Genomic DNA, 19,663 nt, shown 5'->3' on the forward strand with positions numbered 1-19,663 from the left:
TGAAATTTTTTTCAGAAGGAAAGGAAGTTGAATTAAGGGGTATCATAGGGAAACCGGGAAAGATAATAATCTCTAATGGAATGACAAAGCTTCTAAATAAAGAACAAAGAGGTGTAATTGCAAAATTATGTTCAATAGAAGTTCCCACATCGAAATTATCTATTTCTCCAGATCTCCAAAAAGTCTTGGACAATCATTCCAAGGTATTTGAGACTCCTAAAGGCCTCCCACCTATTCTTGATCATGATCATGCTATTCATTTTATTCCAGGAAGTGTTCCTCCAAACATCATCCCTTATAGATATCCATATGCCCAAAAGACTGAAATTGAATGTATGGTTGAAGAAATGCTAGAGGCTGGTATAATTCAACCTAGTCAAAGTTCTTTCTCTACCCCAGTAGTATTGGTGCACAAGAAGGATGGATCATGGCGTATGTGTCAGGATTATAGGAATTTCAACAAGCTCACTATTAAAGATAAATTTCCCATTCATGTCATTGATGAATTATTGGATGAATTGCATGGATCAATTTACTTCATCAAGTTGGATCTTCATTCAGGATATCATCAAATCAGAATGAAGACTGAAGACATTTTGAAAACAACATTTAGAACTCATGAGGGTCATTATGAATTTTTGGTCATGCCTTTTGGCCTTACCAGTGCACCTTTTACATTTCAAGGTTTGATGAATTCCATTTTGAAACCCTTCCTTAGAAAATTTGTGTTAATATTTTTTGATGATATAGTAATCTACAACAAATCTTGGAAGGATCATGTTCAACATGTTGACGGGGTGCTCAAACTACTGGAGGAGAAACAATTATATGAAAAAAGCTCCAAATGCTTTTTTGGAGTACAAGAGGTGGAATATTTGGGTCATATTGTATCTCATGAAGGTGTTAAGGTAGACCCTAGCAAAATTAAAGCCACTAAGGAATGGAAAATCCCCACATCCATAAAGCATCTGCGAGGATTTTTCGGGTTGACAGGGTATTATCACAAGTTTGTTAAGAATTATGGGAGAATAGCAGCACCTCTAACAACATTATTGAAGAAAGATGCATTTTCATGCACTCTAGAAGCAACAAATGCCTTTGAACATCTTAAAGAGGAAATGTGCCAAACACCGGTCTTAGCTACGTCGGACTTCACAAAAACATTTACTATGGAATGTGATTCCTCAAGAAATTGAATTGGTGTTGTTTTAATGCAAGAAGAAAGACCCATTTATTTTGAAAGTAATCCAATCAAATGAAATTATTTACAAAAAGCTATTTAAGAGAAGGAAATGTTAGAAATACCACATGCACTTAAGAAATGGTGACCCTACCTATGGGAAGACACTTCAAGTTAAAAATGGATCATGATAGTCTTAAATAATTTTTAGAACAAATATTATCTTCAGAAGAGCAACAAAAATGGGTCACAAAGATATTGGGTTATGACTTTGAAATAATTTACAAAATAGGAAAGCAAAATGTTGTGGAACATGCACTATCAAGAAAGGATGAGGATGTGGAAGCATTTCTTTGTGCCATTTCTATTATTTAACCAGATTGGATAAACGAAGCAAGGGATGAATGGAAGAATGACAAAGAAGTGTGGGAAATCATTCAAAATGTACAACAATATCCCAATACATATGATACATTTACCTAGAAAAATGATTCGTTATGATACAAAGATCGCTTATACCTAGGTAAGAATTCCCAACTCAAACAAAAGATTCTTATGGAATTTCACACTTCTCCCTTAGGAGGGCACTCATGATTTTTAAAATGTTACCACAGGGTTAAGAAGGAGTTTTTTGGGGATGGCCTTAAACAGATATTCAAACGTTTGTGGCAGAATGTTTGGTTTTCCAACAAAATAAAGTTGAAACAATCAAGACCCCAGGTCTATTAAAATCTTTATCCATTCTAAGCCAACATTGTGAGGAGGTTTCAATGGATTTTATCACAAGTTTACCCAAGTCCGAAGGAAAGAGTGTCATCATGGTGGTAGTCGACAGACTTACCAAGTATGCACACTTTCGTGAATTATCTCATCCATTTAAAGCCAATACAGTTTCTACTGCATTTATGGAAACAATTCAAAAGCTTCATGGAAACCCAAAAATTATTGTAGGCAACAGAGATCCCATTTTCACTTGAAATTGTTGGACATAATTATTTTCTCGTCTTAGTACTCAGTTAGCTCATAGCTCATCTTATCATCCTCAATATGATGGGCAAACTGAGATAGTAAAAAAACGTTTGGAAGGATATCTTCGTTGCTTTGTCTCTGATAAACATACATAATGGGTCAAATGGTTGCCTCTGGCTGAATGGTGGTATAACACTTCCTTCCATACTGTAGCAAAAATGTCCCCATTTATGGCACTTTATGGATATCATCCACCATCCATCACATCATATTTAAGAGAAAACTCTAAGGTTCAAGCAGTGGAAGATCACATCGAGCATCAACAATAAGTTCTCCAACTCTTAAAGTATAACCTCACTTTTGCCCAGAATAGAATGAAACAATAGGCATATCAACATCACAATGAAAGAAGTTTTGATGTAGGTGAATGGGTATTCCTACAAATACAACCATATAAACAAATGTCCCTCATAAATTAAGAAGGATAATAAAGCTAAGAAGGATAATAAATTATCACCAAAGTATTATGGTCCACAGAAGGTGTTGCAAAAGATTGGTACTATGGCATACAAATTGGAGCTTCTTGCAGCTTCTCGAGTGCACCTAGTTTTCCATGTTTCATGCTTAAATAAGGTTTTAGGTGAAAATCTCACAGTTCAAACAGTTTTTTCAGGACTTGAAGAGGAAGGAAAAATGATATTGGAACCTAAAGCAGTCATAGAAACAAGAACTCGATAGCTACGAAATCGATCAATTTCAGAGTATCTTATCAAGTGGAAGAATTTACCTGTTAAAGGTTCCACATGGGAAGATGAGAATTTTATACATAAGAATCCAAAACTAATCAAACGTTGAGGACAACACTTTTTTGAAAGAGAGTGGCATGTTAGGTCCCTATAATACTAGGGATTCCCCCATTACTATTGTCATTGTATCCCTTATTGTTATTATTGTGCCCCTATTGTCTCCATACTGTTATTATTGTGCCCCATAAAAGACCACTATTATTACTGTTGTTCCCTTATATTATTATTGTTATGTCGACTTTGATTATATTGTGACCCCTTATACTCCTATATATAGAAAGGAGGTTTTGTAATTTGTATCATCCAAGAATTGTTCATTTGTGTAATGTAAAGGAGGTTTCACCCTTGAAGAGGCTGATTTTGAAGTTGTTGATCTATATTTTCTATATTTTTGTGAGCTAGTTTCATAACAGTGTCTCTAAATGGAAATCTAAAATCACCCAGTATTAATTGCAATTCCTTAAGGACCATTTGTCACTACATCTTGGTAATTTTAGGTAGCCATTGTTGTGACAATGTTGTGGGTAATCCTTTTAGTAGCTAAATTTGTGTGATGAGTGTATGGATTATCCTAACTTAGAGACGTGGCTAAAATATCTGTGTTAATTCTCCACTTCTTATGCCATCATGGTTGGGATAATGACAAGGAGCTATGAAATGCTATTATCTTGTTGGTTTACTTACTTATTGATCCGAACTTATGCAGGAACACAAAAAAATACATAAATACCCATATACATAGAGATGCAACAAAAATAAAATTTCATTTCATTAATATCAAAGAACTGAAATATGCCTACATACAGAAATAAAAATAAACTAGCTTAGACGATGGTAGCTTATCTCTGAGAAGAGATGTGGTGGCTACATGCCTCTGAATTGTGTTATAATGAGGCTCAAAGGTCTACTTATTATTGAGAAACTGTTGAAAACCCTAAACATCCAAAAACCTAACCCTAGGAGATGAAGCGCCAAAACTGTGGGCCCCGTTTGGGTAAATTGACACTTCAGCTTCCTGGGTTCGTAACTTTGGCATACGATATTTGTTTGGTTATCATAATACCTCGTTTCGAATATCTTGAAGAAGAGGAGGCAAAAACAAAAACTAGGGAATGAGTTTGGGACTTTTTCAATCTCTCTGTTTCCCCAAAAGCGTCTTTTAGTCCCTCAAAACAACTCGAGAAGTTGAGGACCTGAAAAACTGCCAAAAATAGTAAGTTGTTCTACAATTAAGGAAACTGAAAAGGAACAATAGTGGGCGTCCAAGTGGAATAGGAAGGTAGCCACCAATATCCACCTGGATTAGTCCTCCCTCCTTAGGAAGAAATGGTCCCATTGCGTTGAGTGCCTCCATGAGATGGGGAAACTTCTACTGAGCTTAGTCCCTTATGAGCCACTTGCCTTGGTGCAGGAGTTGTCCAACTTTGACAACTCGATACAGTTGGATCTTCTATTGGTGAGTGTTCTTGATCTGCATGTCCATGATTCAATTAGTTGTGCCTTGTTCCATGCATTCTAGGTTTAACATTGTTGGTGTGAGATGTTTTTCAATGTCTGATGTGTCCAGTAATGGTGGAAAGTAAGGTCGAAGGCAGTCCACATTGAACACTAGGTGCAAGCCAAGGAATGGTGGAATGTTGATTAGCCTTAGTGATGGTGTAAGGCCAATATCGGAGCAAGCGAAGCTTGGGGGCCCAACGATGTGCTCCTTCTGCAAATGTAACCAAACTTTTTCGCCCACTTAGAACTTGTGTGCCACCCAATGTTGATCATGACGTTGCATGTACTTAGCACTGGCTTTGTCCAATATGTCATGTACCTACTAGTAGATGTTTAGAATGCACTCAATGAAGTTGTTAGCGTTGTCAGCTTCGAACTGGAGATGAGCTGAATCTTCCTGAGTAGCTACAAATGGTATGACCACATCAATGGGGCATAGTGGATGGAATCCAAACCCCACCTGAAAGGGATTTTGGTCAGTTGAGCTATCAAGAGCTATGTTGTAGATATGCTAGACATAGTGGGGGATTTCATCCCATGTGTGTAGATGCTTTGAGTTGTACATAAGCAAAATGTGTATGATCATCTTGTTGACGACCTCTATTTGGCCATCAGTTTTGGGGTGGAAAGTCGTGGACTTAGTGTGCTTGGTATCCAACATCGACTAAAGACTTGAACAAAATATACTTTGGAACTTGTTGTCCCGATATGAGATAATGGACTGGGGCCAAAATGTACCCACACTCGTTCAAAGAATAACTTAGCAATGGCTTCTGCTGTGATACTCTTCTTACAGGCTCCCATAATGGTCATCTTAGAGAATTTGTTGACAGATATGAAAACATAGTCATTTCCATGCTTAGTAGAAGGAAGGCCTAACATGTAATCCATGGAGATGGATTCCCAAAGTTGACTATGAGTAGGCAAAGGACTATATAGGCCTTGCTTCTTGATGGTCGGTTTGGTAATGGCTTAGGCAGTGCAGGATTTGATCTACTTCCCAACATATTTTTGAAGGTTTGGCCAATAAAAATACTTTTTCAGCATTGCCACTATTTTCTCTACCCCTAAATGTACAACAACCCAACTGTAGTGCACCTCCCAAATCACCTTGGTACGCTTACTTGAAGAAACACAGATGTGTCCTAGGTGGCATAACTGTGCCTCCTGGAGGTGAAAATTTGGAACTTTCTTACCTTCCAGGAGTGTCTGGTACATGCTTCCAAATTCTGGATTGCTCTTGTAAATATGCGGCCACCCCGCAGTCTCATGCCCACAAGAATCAAGCACTGTGGTTAGCGCCATGACCAGTGGTAAGTTAAGGCAGTCTGTAACATTGTTGATGTTTCCGTTCTTATACTTAATGTTAAAATGGAACTGTTGCATGTATGTGGACCATTTATAATGGAGATCATTCTACAACTTCCCTTATGTCTGTATGAACTGCAGGGGTCGGTGGTCTGTGTGGATATTTGTTTCCTTCCCCATAATGTAATGCTTCCATTTTCAGCAGGCCTACACAATGGAATACATCTCTTTGTCATAGGTGTGATACTTTCGAACTGTGTCTAAAAGTGTCTCATTGTGATATGCCACTGGATGCCCCTGCTGAGCAAGAACTACACCAATAACATAGTCAGAGGAATTTGTCTCAATATCAAATGGTTGCAGAAAGTATGGTAATGTGAGCACTGGTGCAGAGCAGAGGTGATGCTTCAACTCAAAAAATTCTTTCTGTTGGGATTCAGACAAAAATAATTTTTCTTTCACTCCACCCTTGGTGACCTGACTTAAAGGCCAAGTTATATGAGAGAACCCCAACATGAACTTGTGATAGAAATTGGCAAGACCCAGAAAGCTATGGAGTTCTGTTAGAGTGGTTAGGAATGGCCAATCTTGAATGATTTGTACCTTGGCTAGGTCCACATGCACACCCTTCTCATCAATGATGTACCCCAGATATTTAACTTGGGTCATGCCAATAGTTCATTTATCCAAATTGGCACACAGCTTGTGTTGTTGCAGGGTTTGAAGGACCTATCAAATATGGTGGAGGTGCTCTTTCCAATTCTTGTTGAAGATCAAGATGTCATCTACATACGCCACCATGAATGCATAGGTGAAGGGTCGCAAGATGTATTCCATCAATATCATGAAGGTTTTGGGGGCATGCATTAACTCGAAAGGCATGACCAACCATTCGGAAAGGCCCTCCTTTGATTTGAAGGCAGTCTTCCACACATCAAAGGGTTCGATAGGCACCTGGTGATAACTATACTTCAAGTAAATCTTGCTAAAATATTTGGACCCCTTGAGCTGGTCCAAAAGGTCACCAATCCATGGGATTGGGTACCTATTCTGGACAATGATATTTTTCAGTGCCTGATAGTCAATAAAGAGTCTCCACGTCTCGTCCTTCTTCTGTACCAATACAATTGGGCTCCCACAAGGTGATGAGCTTGGCTTGATGTGCCATTTCTACAACAACTCGTGAATATACCTCTGGATCTCATCGTTCTCCAGAAGAGAGAATCGATAGATTGGCCCATTGGGTAGAGGCGCGCCCGTGATCAGATCGATGAAGTGGTTGACCTGATAGTGAAGAGATACCATTGTAGGTGAGCCGAAAATGTCCCTATACTCCTCCTAGACCTTGTCCATTTGTTGCTGCTCTGCAGAGGAGCCATGTCTAGAAGTTGTGGCCACAACCTTCTTCTTACGCTGAGGGTGAATCATAAGGAAAAAAAATCCCTGGTTTGGGAAATGATTCTACTGCATTTCTTTCCACTGGTCAAGGAGATGGCAGTAGGTGGGGCTACCTCTGGTATCCTATACAACTTATCACCCAAAGTAATAATCATAGATTGAGGTCTAGACTCATATACAACATGTCTCTTCAACAAGTATGGTTGTCCCAATAATACATCACAAACTTCAAGAGGAGCAACATCACATAGTACCTCATGTGTGAAGGGCCTGATGTTGTAGGGAAGACGACATTGCTGGTTGACGTAGAGATCTCGTCCTTGTTGAAGACACCTGATGGTGTACGGTTGCGAATGTGTTGTAGTCGATAGGCCCAGCTGCTTCATGAACTCTACTGGGATGAGGTTATTTTGGCTCCTGTTATCGAAAATGAACTGCAACAGAGAACCCTTCACCCACATTTGTGAGTGGAAGAGGTGTTCCCCCTATTTTAGATCTTCAAGCTCATTCTTATGGATCTTAGTGGTGGCCACGGTGGAACTAGGCTCTGTGTCAATGATTTGCTTCCCTATGTCATTCTCCTTATAAGATTTCGACTCAGAGTCAGAATATTCATCTGATTCAGAAGCCTTCAGCTCAGCCACCAGTGACTGCTTGGCCTGACACTCACTTATGTTGTGAGTGGAGCTCTTATGAAACTCACACTATTTTCCCATTTCCTTCTTTATCTTCATGTTATTGTTCTTTGCTTGTGGCTTCGACGAGTTATCCTCAGTCACCCAGCCTTGGCTTTTTCATTTTCTCTATGGTTTGGGGGCACCTTTTCCTTGCTTTGAATTTGCAAATCCAAAGTATCACTTCTTGTATTCAAACTTTTTCTCAATGTTGACAGTGTATCAGTACGTCATGCTGAGCGAGGAGATGTCCAGGAACTCCATCTTGTCCTAAATGTACTTGTATAGATAGTCATGGTACTTGAGTACCAAATTCCACTTAAAATCCTTGATACGCAGCTTCATGTGAAGAGTATGGAAAACATTTGTAATCTCTGAGACATTTTGGTCCATTCTATGTCGTAGCGTGGTCCACTTTATGTATTTATCTTCATAGCTCCCGACTGGGTAATATTGTTCCTTGATGGCGTCTCAGAAAGAATTCCAAGTGTGTGTGCTGAAGAAAGTGAGGATTCCCTCTCGTCCTTTTGTTCACAGTGGTTTTCCCACCAGTACTTGACGTGTGGGGTGGTTTTGCGAACTGCAAAAGTAACTTTTCCTGATTGGAAAAGTCATGAATTGAAAAATGTCCTTCCAATAGATTTAACCATTTATCTTCTACATCTACATCTATCTGGCCCTCAAATATGGGAATATCAAAGTTAACTTGTACCTTAAAAAGAGTGGCGCCTCCAAAGTGGTCGTTGGATGAAGATGTGTCGCTTGTGGGTATTCGTCGAAGGATCTGGGAAAAGTTATCCATCATCGTGTTCCTCTGTCACTTAAGGGCTTCCTCTAGCAGTATTTTGAAAGGATATCCTGCCTCTTAGTCTTTCTTTTCTTCCGACATGTGAGGTCATCAGGTTTTGCGAGGTTGGTCTTGCAAAGGTTCAAGCAGATCGAGCCCTAACTCCTTATACCCTGACCTTGTTGGGGACATGCGAAGAAAAACAGAGAAGGCACAGACTGCTCTGATACCACTAATCTAGACTTATATAGGAATGAAAAAAATATAGAAATACCCATTTACACAAAGATGCAGCAGAAATAAAACTTCATTTCATTAATATCAAAGAACTGAAATATGCTTATATACAGAAATAAAATTAAACTAGCTCGGGAGATGGTAGCTTATCTTTGAGAAGAGATGTGGAAGCTACATGCCTATGAACTATGTTACAATGAGGCTCAAAGGTCTATTTATTATTGAGAAATAATGGAAAACCTTAAACATCCAAAAACCTAACCCTAGGAGATGAAGTGCCAAAACTATGGCCCTCGTTTGGGTAAATTAGTACATCAACTTTCTGGGGTCGTAACTTTGGCATACGATCTTCGTTAGGCTATCATAATACCTTGTTTCAAAGATCTCGAAGAGGAGGCCAAAAAAAAGTTGGGAAATTGGTTCGACACTTTTCTGGTCTCTCCATTTTCACTAAAAGACGTATTTTATTCCATCAAAACAACTTTGAAAGTTTAGGACCCGGAAAAATGCAAAAAATAGTAAGTTGTGCTACAATTAAGGAAACTGAAAAGAAAAAATGGTGGGGGTCCATGTAGAATAGGCGAGTGGCCACCAATATCCACCTGGATCACTTATATACATAAGTGTACATGACTTCTTGAATATGCATGGTTGATTAATATTCTAACTTATTATGCATTGTTGATAATGGAATATTTCTTCTTGTGTAATTGCAACAAGATGGAATGCATGAACATGTTATTCTAGTAGATATGAGGATTGCTATATTCTAGTAGATAATAATATGATCTTGATTATTTTCATTGTCCTTGATGAATGTTTAAGAGTGTATTTGAATGGCTATGGACAGGTCAACTATCCTCTATTAACCATCTTAATCATTAGAGGATATCTTTGGTTGATCTTTAAAAAAGTTTTTGCTAATTGATGGGCTTTATGGGACTTATTGTGAGTTATTGATGAAAACAATGGTATGTATGACTAAATGAAGCCTTATTTTCTCTTGATATGTAGACGAGAAGTAGTTATAAATATTTATATAACAGTATTCTCTTGTTCGGGGCATTTAGAGTCAAAATGACAGAAATAACTAAGTATTGCAACCTTAGGTGAGCTAAGATTAATGATTTATTTGTAGATACATGATGCATCCCTCTATGTGCATTTGAATGAACTACACTACAGTCAGCACGCTTGGTTAAAGGATGTGTACATATGAATGATTTTGTATTTATGTGGATATTAGGTGAAATTAAGATTTTAATGAAACATTGGTTAAATCCCTAAATCATTTGAAGAAAAAACCAGAAAGGTAGTCTAGTGTGCTAAGTCAAAATTTACCATGCAATCAAGTTGAACTCAGGCTAGACTGAAACAGCTTACAGGTCGAGGACTTTAGGCCCATTTACCTTGGTAATTGAAAGAAATTTGCAAATGAGAAAGGTTTAACTATGCTAGAAGTTTGACCGCGATGCACTAATAAATGTAGTTCGGGGGCTCGAGTACATTAATGGTTGGGGAGTTAGCTCGAGGGCCTGGGTGTGGACCTAGGATCGAACTACTCCAATACTTTAGAGTTTGAGGGTATGATAGTGTTTTATAAGTGTTTTATGTTGTACAGCCGAAACCAAAAGATAATTATTATAATTGTAAATTCACAATTGACATAGATAGTTAGGACCTAGTGGGACTGAGGAATGAGGCTGAGGTGGATGAGTGACATGGAGATAGGGGTAACATGTCTTGCAGGTGGCATAAATGTGGAAGGCATGGATGGCCTTGTTGGAGGGCCAAATGGCCTAAATTTGGGTGACATCTGACGTCCTTGGAGAGGGCCACATGGTTAGTATGACATTAGCTTGATGTCATCTCGGTATTATGTTAGCATGATGTCATATCAAACCTCTGACCTCAAAAGGAAAAGAGAGTTGTAACTAGAAGGCAAGGTGAGGATGACAAAGTAGGTGTATGGAAGGTCTTCCTAAAAATCGACAAAAATCATCTACGTCATAGGACATCGAGACCTCAAACTTTATAGGTTCTTGTTGAGGTAATGTTTGAGGGTGAGAACACTGTGGTAATGGGGCTAAGGGATGGGAATAGGTATCGATAAATCATGCATATGGTCTTCGTCCTAGCCCAGGAGTTTTGGCTGGTGTTGTGTGCTGCGGACCAGGGAAACTTTTAGGGGCTAATATTTGCAAGTGGGATAATTTTCCATCCTTTTTAAAAAAAAAAACATTCGCTAATTTCCATTTTTTCTAAAAATGATTTCGTCCAATTTTATAGTATAAAATTATTCTATGTTGAAAATCGCTAAAATTTTATAGAGACTATATAAAATCATTAGAACATTGAGCATTTTTATAAAAATATTTCCAAGCCTTTTAAAGTTTTCATATTGAGAGCTAGTAAGATTCGCCAAGGCTTCTAACCCTTAAGATAAATCTCTATCCTTAAAATTTTCCCTACTGCGGACCTCGAAAATGCTTGAAATCCTCATAAGGTTAAATTAGTCAGAAAACAAGCTAACATTTTCTCCCATATGGCATAAGAAAAGGGGGATGTGGCATGAGCCATGAGGGCATCGCGAGTCCACTTGACATAGTCTAATGATGTGGATCCACTAGGTGAGGTGAGGTTGCCATGTGGGTGCCACTTGGTCGCCACATGGAAATACTTTGTTGATGTGGCAATGGTTTAATCAGAAATCCTTTAATCAACCATAACTTTTGATCCAGAGGTTAGATTGAGATAAATTTTATATTGTTGGGAAGCTCTTGATGAACTGAACATGATGGTTGCATTATATTCTAGTTTCAAGGAAGTTGAAAATCAACGACTTTTGTAACCCCATTTCCATAACAAGACCTTGAAGATTGCGTTAGCTTGATGTAACACCTTACATTGCTTGAGATTAACCTAAGGGGGTGGGAGGTTGTATTTGATCCGGATTTAAACATGAACGCAACAAATTACTGATATAACCATAAATACAAAGTTTCAGTAGAAATAACACTTCATTTCATTAATATTAAATACTGAAATATGCTTACAAATAGAATGGAAATAAGACTAGCTTGGGCGATGGTAGCTTATCTCTAAGAAGAGATGTGGCGGATACATGCCTCTGAACTATGTTACAACGAGGCTCAAAGGCCTATTTATTAATTATAAACAATGGAAAACCCTAAACATCCAGAAACCTAACCCTAGGAGACGAAACGCCAAACTATGGGCCCCATTTGGGTAAATTGGTACATCAACTTCCCGAGGTTGTAACTTTGGCATACGATCTCCGTTTGACGTGCAAAATATCTTGTTAGAAAGATCTATCCGAGGACTACAACTTTTGAATGACCAACATCAATCAATGCCCCACGTTGGTTCTAGTTTTCCCCAAACAACATCTTTTAGGGCCTCAAAATGGCTTCGAAAGTTTAGGACCTGAAAAAATGCCAAAAATAGTAAATTGTGTTACAAATAAGAAAACTGAAAACCTGAAAGAAACAATGGTGGGGGTCCACCAATATCCAGCTAGATAAGTATTATAAATAAGAAGCCAAGTTTCAAATGAAAGCTCAGATATAGATTAGAATCGAGACAAAGATTCTAATAATTCGTCAAATCATTATATTAATCAAGAGAAAAAACAATGTCTAAAATATATATTAATAAAATTTGTTATACACCTTAGAATACAAATTTTAGGTCTCGTATTCAATGTCATTATTGTAGAAATATGGACATTATGAGTGTGAGTGTATGAAAAAAATACTTGATATTAGCAAGAATAAGATTAGAAGAAAATGAAGATTATGCTTCTATCTCTTCCACTTTAATATGGTTGAAGGATCTTTAAAATCTTTTTGACATATTTTAAGATTGAAGGATTCTTAAAATATTGTTGGTGTTTAGGGAGTGGTTGTAGTAATCATATGATAAGGAATAAGAAGCTATTCTCTTATGGCTATAATAGATAAAGGTACAATATTAATCAAGGTAAATAATTATAAAAAGAAGTTTATTTTAAATGTTTAGTATAAACAATTGCTTAGTACCAGGAACCTAGTTGAAAAATGATATTGAGTTGTTTTTAAAAGTATAAATGTATTATTTATAATAATGCTAGTCTTAATAAATTAGTATGCCAATGAAAAATGATTATAAGTTTTTTTCAACATTTTCAAATAGAATTCCTCAAATTTTGAAAGTTATCCTACATGAAGAATTTTTGTTGTAGTATATAAGGTTTGGAATTCTAAATTTTAATGGTTTTTTTTTATTTAAAAAATCTATAATAAATGAAATTAAGTTAGGAAAATGATATACATAACTTTTTTTACACTAATATCTTGTTTTGGTGTATGCAAATAAATGTGGTCCAATGTAAAGGTCTATTATCAATATGTGTTTCATTATTATTATTATTGTTTATTCTAAGTCTACAAAGGCATACATACTCTACCTCTCTGGTTTTGAACTTGTGACCTTTTAGGAGTCAACACATGCTCTTAACCAATAAGATATATATTTTTTTTTTTAAATGTAAAATTACTATAAAGATAATATAAGGATTTTTTCTAAATTTTTTGTATATATATATATGGCGAACATTTACTTGTAATGAATTTGAAGACTTAGCTACTAGCTATACATTTGAAGACTTAGCTACTAGCTATACATGAAGTGAAGCACTAGTTACTTTCGTTTACATGTGGAATAGGTAATCCTATAAAGAGTGTGAAAGTCATGAACCCAAAAAAAATGTCAAGAGTGTGGCTTATATCAACGTGTTTGAATATTCTCTATTTTCATGGTCCCAAGGAAAGTTGGTTTAAAGTAGATGATAAGGTTGAATAGGGCATCTTTCTTGATTACATTGAAGAGCTAAAAAAGAATAGAAATTACATAATCTAAAAAGGAAAAATTGGTTTCCAACCACGACATGGTGTAACCTTTAATTAAGGGAAGGGTGGCAACTAAAAGAAGATGAGGAAGGAATCTTTGACAACTATGGTGGAGACATCATACGACGACATCTCTTCCTTTTTTATAACCTCTCGTAGCAACTCAAGTTCCGATGGTAATCAAATTTTATCTTCACATATGACTTATGTTATTAAGTATAAGTACAATATCAAATGGTTGTCCATGTAATAAAAAAAGGTAAAAAAACTTCAAAGAAATTTATCAAACGACTCGCAACATATATTTTATTGGGAATTTCAGTCTAGTTTCTTAGTTTGATAAAAAACTGACTAATTATAAAAATGCAATTAAGCATATAATTATAAAAATGCAATTAAGCATATAATTATAAAAATGTAATTAAGCATATAATTATAAAAATGTAATTAAGCATATAATTTATTTTATTTTATTTTTTTTTTTTATTTTTTTTTCAGGACGAAAAAGCACTATGTATTTATATAAGATATATAAAAAGCCCCATATACATATTGAAGAACAAAGTATATGACCCCGGAATGGTTCTGGATCAGCATATAAAACCATAGTCATAATACTGGGGAGACAGGGCCAAAAAGACCGGAACTCCCACCATCTGAAGAAGACTGTAGACAGGAAACAAAAAAAAGGATCCGCCTAAGCAGATCGGCCACATGTGGAGATATACCGCATCATAAAACGATGCGATCAACCAAAGCATATCGGTCACAAAAAGATATAAAACTATGAGATATGTTCCTGTGTGGAAAAACCGCATCATAAGACTAACAGACCTGTGGATATATAAGGCTGGAGAATCAAAACACTAAAAAGATTAAAAGACCTGCAAACAAGAAATTAATAGTCAGAAGGATTAAAATCCTGAATGAAGTAGATATCGCTTTTCACGGAAACCTGAAGATGCCAATGACCAGGAGCCTCAAGGAGACCCTTCTTCGACAGAGCATCAGCCTGTGCATTTTTATCCCTGTAGATGTGTTGAATTGAGCCATCCTTCAGAAGATTCCAGTAGAACTTTATCCTGTCTAGCCAACCAATGAGGTGAGGACTGGAGATGGTATTATTTCCCTTGACATATTCCACCATGATCTTTGAATCTCCGTAGATAGAAACACCCTGAAGATTAAGAAAGAGACAGAAGTATAAAAGGCCAGCGAGGGCCATTGCCTCGGCCAAATTGTTGGTGCCTCTTCCCCCGTTCCAAAAAATTAAAAACTTTGTGTCTTTATCTACTATAATATAAAAACCACAGCCACATGATCCATTTTGCTCAGCGCCATCAAAATACGCCCTCGGCATAGATGAGATTTCCAGATAAGGATCCATGCCAACCTGTTTCTTATGCTTGAGGGAGGAGAGTGGGACAGCTTCATAAAGAGAAGAAATATCAAGGAGGATTTCCAGGGGGGGGGGGCTTTTACCTTTGAATATGAGATTATTGCGCCATTTCCAAATGCTCCATACAGAGATGATGAATATTGTCCTGCATGACTCTGTTTGCTCGCTGAACCAAAAGAAAGCTTCCTTTATAGAAGCATGTGACAGAAGCTGAATGCCGAAGAAGATCTCCAGAGATGACCACAACTTCTGAGTACCCAAACAACTTATGAATAAGTGATGGTTATCTTCCTCTGCGGACCTGCAGATGGGGCAATAGCTCGGTCCCTGCCATCCCTTCTTTCTTAAATTCTCCCACGACAGGTTTTTATTGTGAAATAGCAACCACGAGAAAAAAACCATTTTGGACGGGCATCTCACTTTCCAGAAAACAGGAGGGAAAATAAAAATGTGTGTAGACTGTTTTTTCTTGATCAATCTCTGATACACATCCTTTACCCGGATGGATTGTATCCCTTTTGCATTTTTCCAAATTAAAGCATCATGTTCCGACGAGCGGAAAATGCCACTATTCCTGAGCTTTATCCTGAGATGGTCCCATTGAGCAGCCATGTCATCCGGCATTTGCAAACTATCCGCATCGCACCACAGAGGAATTGGACCCAGCCACCCAGAGATTAAACCATCCCAGAAAAAAATACCTCTTCTATGGAGGAAAGCGAGAAAGGATTTTGGGACAATGATCTCCTCCGTGCCACTTAGGAATGCATCTTTTCCAATAAGGATCTTTTTCCCAGTTTGAAAATGCCATATCAAATTCTTCAGATTTTTTTTTTTTTTTTTTCTATTTTACAGAGACTTAACGAGATTGACGATCCATAGGATGGGCCAATCCTTTCTTTCCTGTACCAGAAGGATATATCCTTTCTGCCTAGATACTTCGATTGGATAGCTCTGCTCCAGGGCCTGTCTTCGAAAACACCCCTCCATAATGATTTGCATAAGAGAGCCACACCAAAAGATCGCAAATCCAAAAGACCCCATCCTCCCATATCCTTCGACAGAGAAATATGGGATAATTTCGTGAGATGATATTTACTTTTTCCTACCTGACCCCCCCAGATGAAATTAGTAGCGAGCTTATTCATTGTTTTGATTATGCTTGAGGGGAGGAAGAACAAATGAGCCTAGAAGACAGCCAATTGATTTAATACAGACTGTGCCAATATTACTCTACCTGCCAAAGAGAGACATCTATACTCCCATACTGATATTTTCTTGTAATATCTCTCTGGGATCCATTGCCAATCCGCCGATGAGTAAGCATTTTCTTTCAGTAAAAACCCCAGATATTTGATTCCCCCACTGATGGATCGAGCCTCAATACCGAAAAGAGTACATAACCAGTCTATATCTTCCTGTTGAATGTCATTATGATAGATAATAGATTTCGAACAGTTTATCAGCAGCCCCGTTGCCCTCTGGAAATTTTTGAGAATTTCATAGTATGAAAGCCATGTAATTCTGCATAAAATCCCAAACAATATGATATCATCCACGAACAGATTATGAGAGATCGCAACATTTCTGCATATGTGCAACGGCCGACATCTATTTTCCTGTACAACCTTGTTTATATGTAAACTGAGGGAGTTCATAGTTAATATGAAAAGCAGCGGGGATAAAGGACATCCCTGGCGGAGGCCTCTGGATGCAGGGAAGAAAGTCGATGGAAGCCCATTTATGATAACCGCATAATTCACCTTATCCATGCATGCCATGATCCAGTTTATCATGCCGATCCTCAAACCGATCTTCGCAAGTAGACATCTAATGAAGCCCCAATCCAAACAATCATATGCTTTACAAAGATCGATCTTGAGAATGACTGCATCCTTCTTTTTTGCATGAATAGCAAACAGGCCTTCTTGAGTTGTTGCCACCGCGTCTAGGATATTTCTTCCCTGAAGGAATGCATGCTGGTCTGATGATAAAGATGACGATAGGATTCCTTTGATTCTTTCAGCAATTATTTTTGATATGATTTTATAGGAGATATTACACAATGAGATCGGACGGAACTCCATGAACGATTCTGCATTCCCTTTTTTTGGAATGAGAGCAATATTTGTGGAGGATATTTTTTGGTTGATGCAGCCCGACATCCTCGTTGCTTCTACCATCTTTAACAGGTCTATTTTGATTAGATAAAAAAAATGAATGTAAAACTCTATTGACCAGCCATCTGGGCCAGGGCATTTGTCCCTTTTAAAAAGTTTCATTGTTCTTAGCAACTCCTCCTCGGAAACTGGTTGAAAAATCTGATCATTTAAGGCCTCATCAAACATCTGAGGAAACACTTCAATGCCCCATAAAATATCCTGGAAACTGTTGTTTTCAGATCTCTTATACTGCTTCTCAAAAAAACTTACTGCCTCCTTTGAAATTTCCTGTTGAGAATATATAAAACCACCTTTTCCATCACTTATTTTCCAAATGGAATTCTTCTCCCTTCTAGAGTTTGCAAAGTTATGAAAAAATTTTGTATTCCTGTCACCTTCTCTAAGCCACAACGCCCTGCTCTTCAACCTCCAGAACATTTCCTCCTGTTTCAGTAACTCTGTTTTCCTCCTCTGTAAATCCTTTATATGAATCCTCATCTGGAAAGATAGTTGATGAGCAGCCATAGCTTCCGCTGCTTGATCCAATTCCAATTGAATTTTCCGTAGCTCGATTTTGTTTGATTGTCTTTTGTTGAATTGCCACTTTTTAACCACGCTACGGATATGATCCATTTTGTCCCTGAAAGTCATTAAATATGAACATGGATTGGACGATAGCATTTCACTCTAGGCATTTTTAATGAGTTCATCAAACTCAGGGTCCTCCAAATGAGTCCTATTAAATTTGAAGGAGTATCCCTTCTTGAATCCATTGGCCCTCCATCCAAGCATAATCGATCGATGGTTAGAGATGAAAACCCTCTCTATCGTTGAGAAAGGCATGCCCATCACATCGATTAAGCCGGCATGAATAAGAAATCTATAGGACGTTGAAATTGATGTAATAGAAAAATAAATCATTAAAACTTGTTTATTTCCGTGGGGAAGGCCTTAATGGGACTCAAATATATATACAAAACAACCCATGAATAAAGAGACTATATTAGTTAAATGCAACCAGGCTAAATTAGTTAAAAAGCGGTACCGCGACAACCACGCATAAATTCGAGGATTCTAGTCGAAGGTTTTCTCCATTTACAAAATTACGTACTCTAAAAAATTGTTTTGATGACAAACATTATCTTTAAATTACTACAATATTACATATAAGCATTATCCTGATGATAACATCTCCGCTTGAAACGAAAAATTTTTGAGTACATTTTGATTTGACATTTTTGAAAAGGATTCTTCGATGATGAGGTATTTGTTGAACAACCCACAGCTTTCGAAAGTCTATGTCAATCATGTGTAGGTCAACCTTCTATTCATGTGACTAATATAAGTTATATTAGCGAATTTAATTGTTTTTAGTATAATTTTTTAAAATTTATGATGAATTTTGATTTGTATTATTTAAATTGGTTTTTTTTTGACTGCATATGGATTTAATACTCCAAAATCTCTTAAACCACTTAAATTAATCATCGAATTTTAATAAAATTACTATCAAATTTTTAGAAAAATAAAACCAAAACACCTAGAGGAAAAACTTCCAAAACATCACCCTAAAAACAACTCGTTAGTGAACTGATTAAATTTATCACGCTTGATTAGTGCATCCACTACGTTCAAAATTAGCCTCTGGAGCCGGCATTATTGCGCACAGCACCCACCATATTAGCTTAAAATCATATCATTATTTGGTGTGGTGACGCTGCATATTCTCAAATTTCGCATTATTTAGTGTGGTAACGCTCCATATTCTCAAATTTCGAATTAAAGGGTATCTGTGGGTTGTGCTCGGGAATTTAGATGGTGGCGCAATTTTCAAAAGAGTATTAAGTTTGTTTAATGATGTGTCACTCTGCAGTAATGAATTGCGGTGTTTACGACATGGACATTTTTGGATCCGAAGGGACAGTGGCGTGTGACTATTTGCCTCCCATACTAAAACATAAAAACTCAACCCTAGTGCGACTATATGGCGCCAGTAGGTGAACGGGTATAGATATACCTAGCAATCTATCTGTCTTGTCTGCCACGAAAAGCTACCAGCTCAAAATTCTCTTACCTAAAACATTTTCTAACGAAGTGGTTGACAGAATACGCTCCTTGAAATTGCAAAAAATTGTGCGCTTCTATTTTCCTTGATTTACGTTTGCGAAAATATTCCTTTCCAATTACAACAACTTCAACCAAACTCTCGACCTGCGTATTCTTCATATTTGCAGACAAAAGAGAGTACAAACTGCGTTGAAAACCGCTCAATGATAACGTTAAAAAACACAATTAAAAACGCAGCTCACATATCAAAAGACCAACTCGAAAGC

General features: G+C 37.3%; 1 protein-coding gene across 1 annotated transcript; it reads right to left on the reverse strand.

The window, feature by feature from the left end:
* Positions 1–14,667: 14,667 nt before the first annotated feature.
* LOC149181990 (uncharacterized) lies at positions 14,668–15,156 on the reverse strand. The gene has a single exon (XM_089414421.1). It carries the CDS (start codon positions 15,154–15,156, stop codon positions 14,668–14,670), a length of 489 nt encoding a protein of 162 aa, XP_089270547.1.
* Positions 15,157–19,663: the final 4,507 nt, after the last annotated feature.

The sequence above is a fragment of the Pinus tabuliformis genome, chromosome 3_2 (assembly GCF_031772625.1).
Source record: "Pinus tabuliformis cultivar Carrire ecotype Pingquan chromosome 3_2, CPIR1, whole genome shotgun sequence".
Lineage (NCBI taxonomy): Eukaryota > Viridiplantae > Streptophyta > Pinopsida > Pinales > Pinaceae > Pinus > Pinus tabuliformis.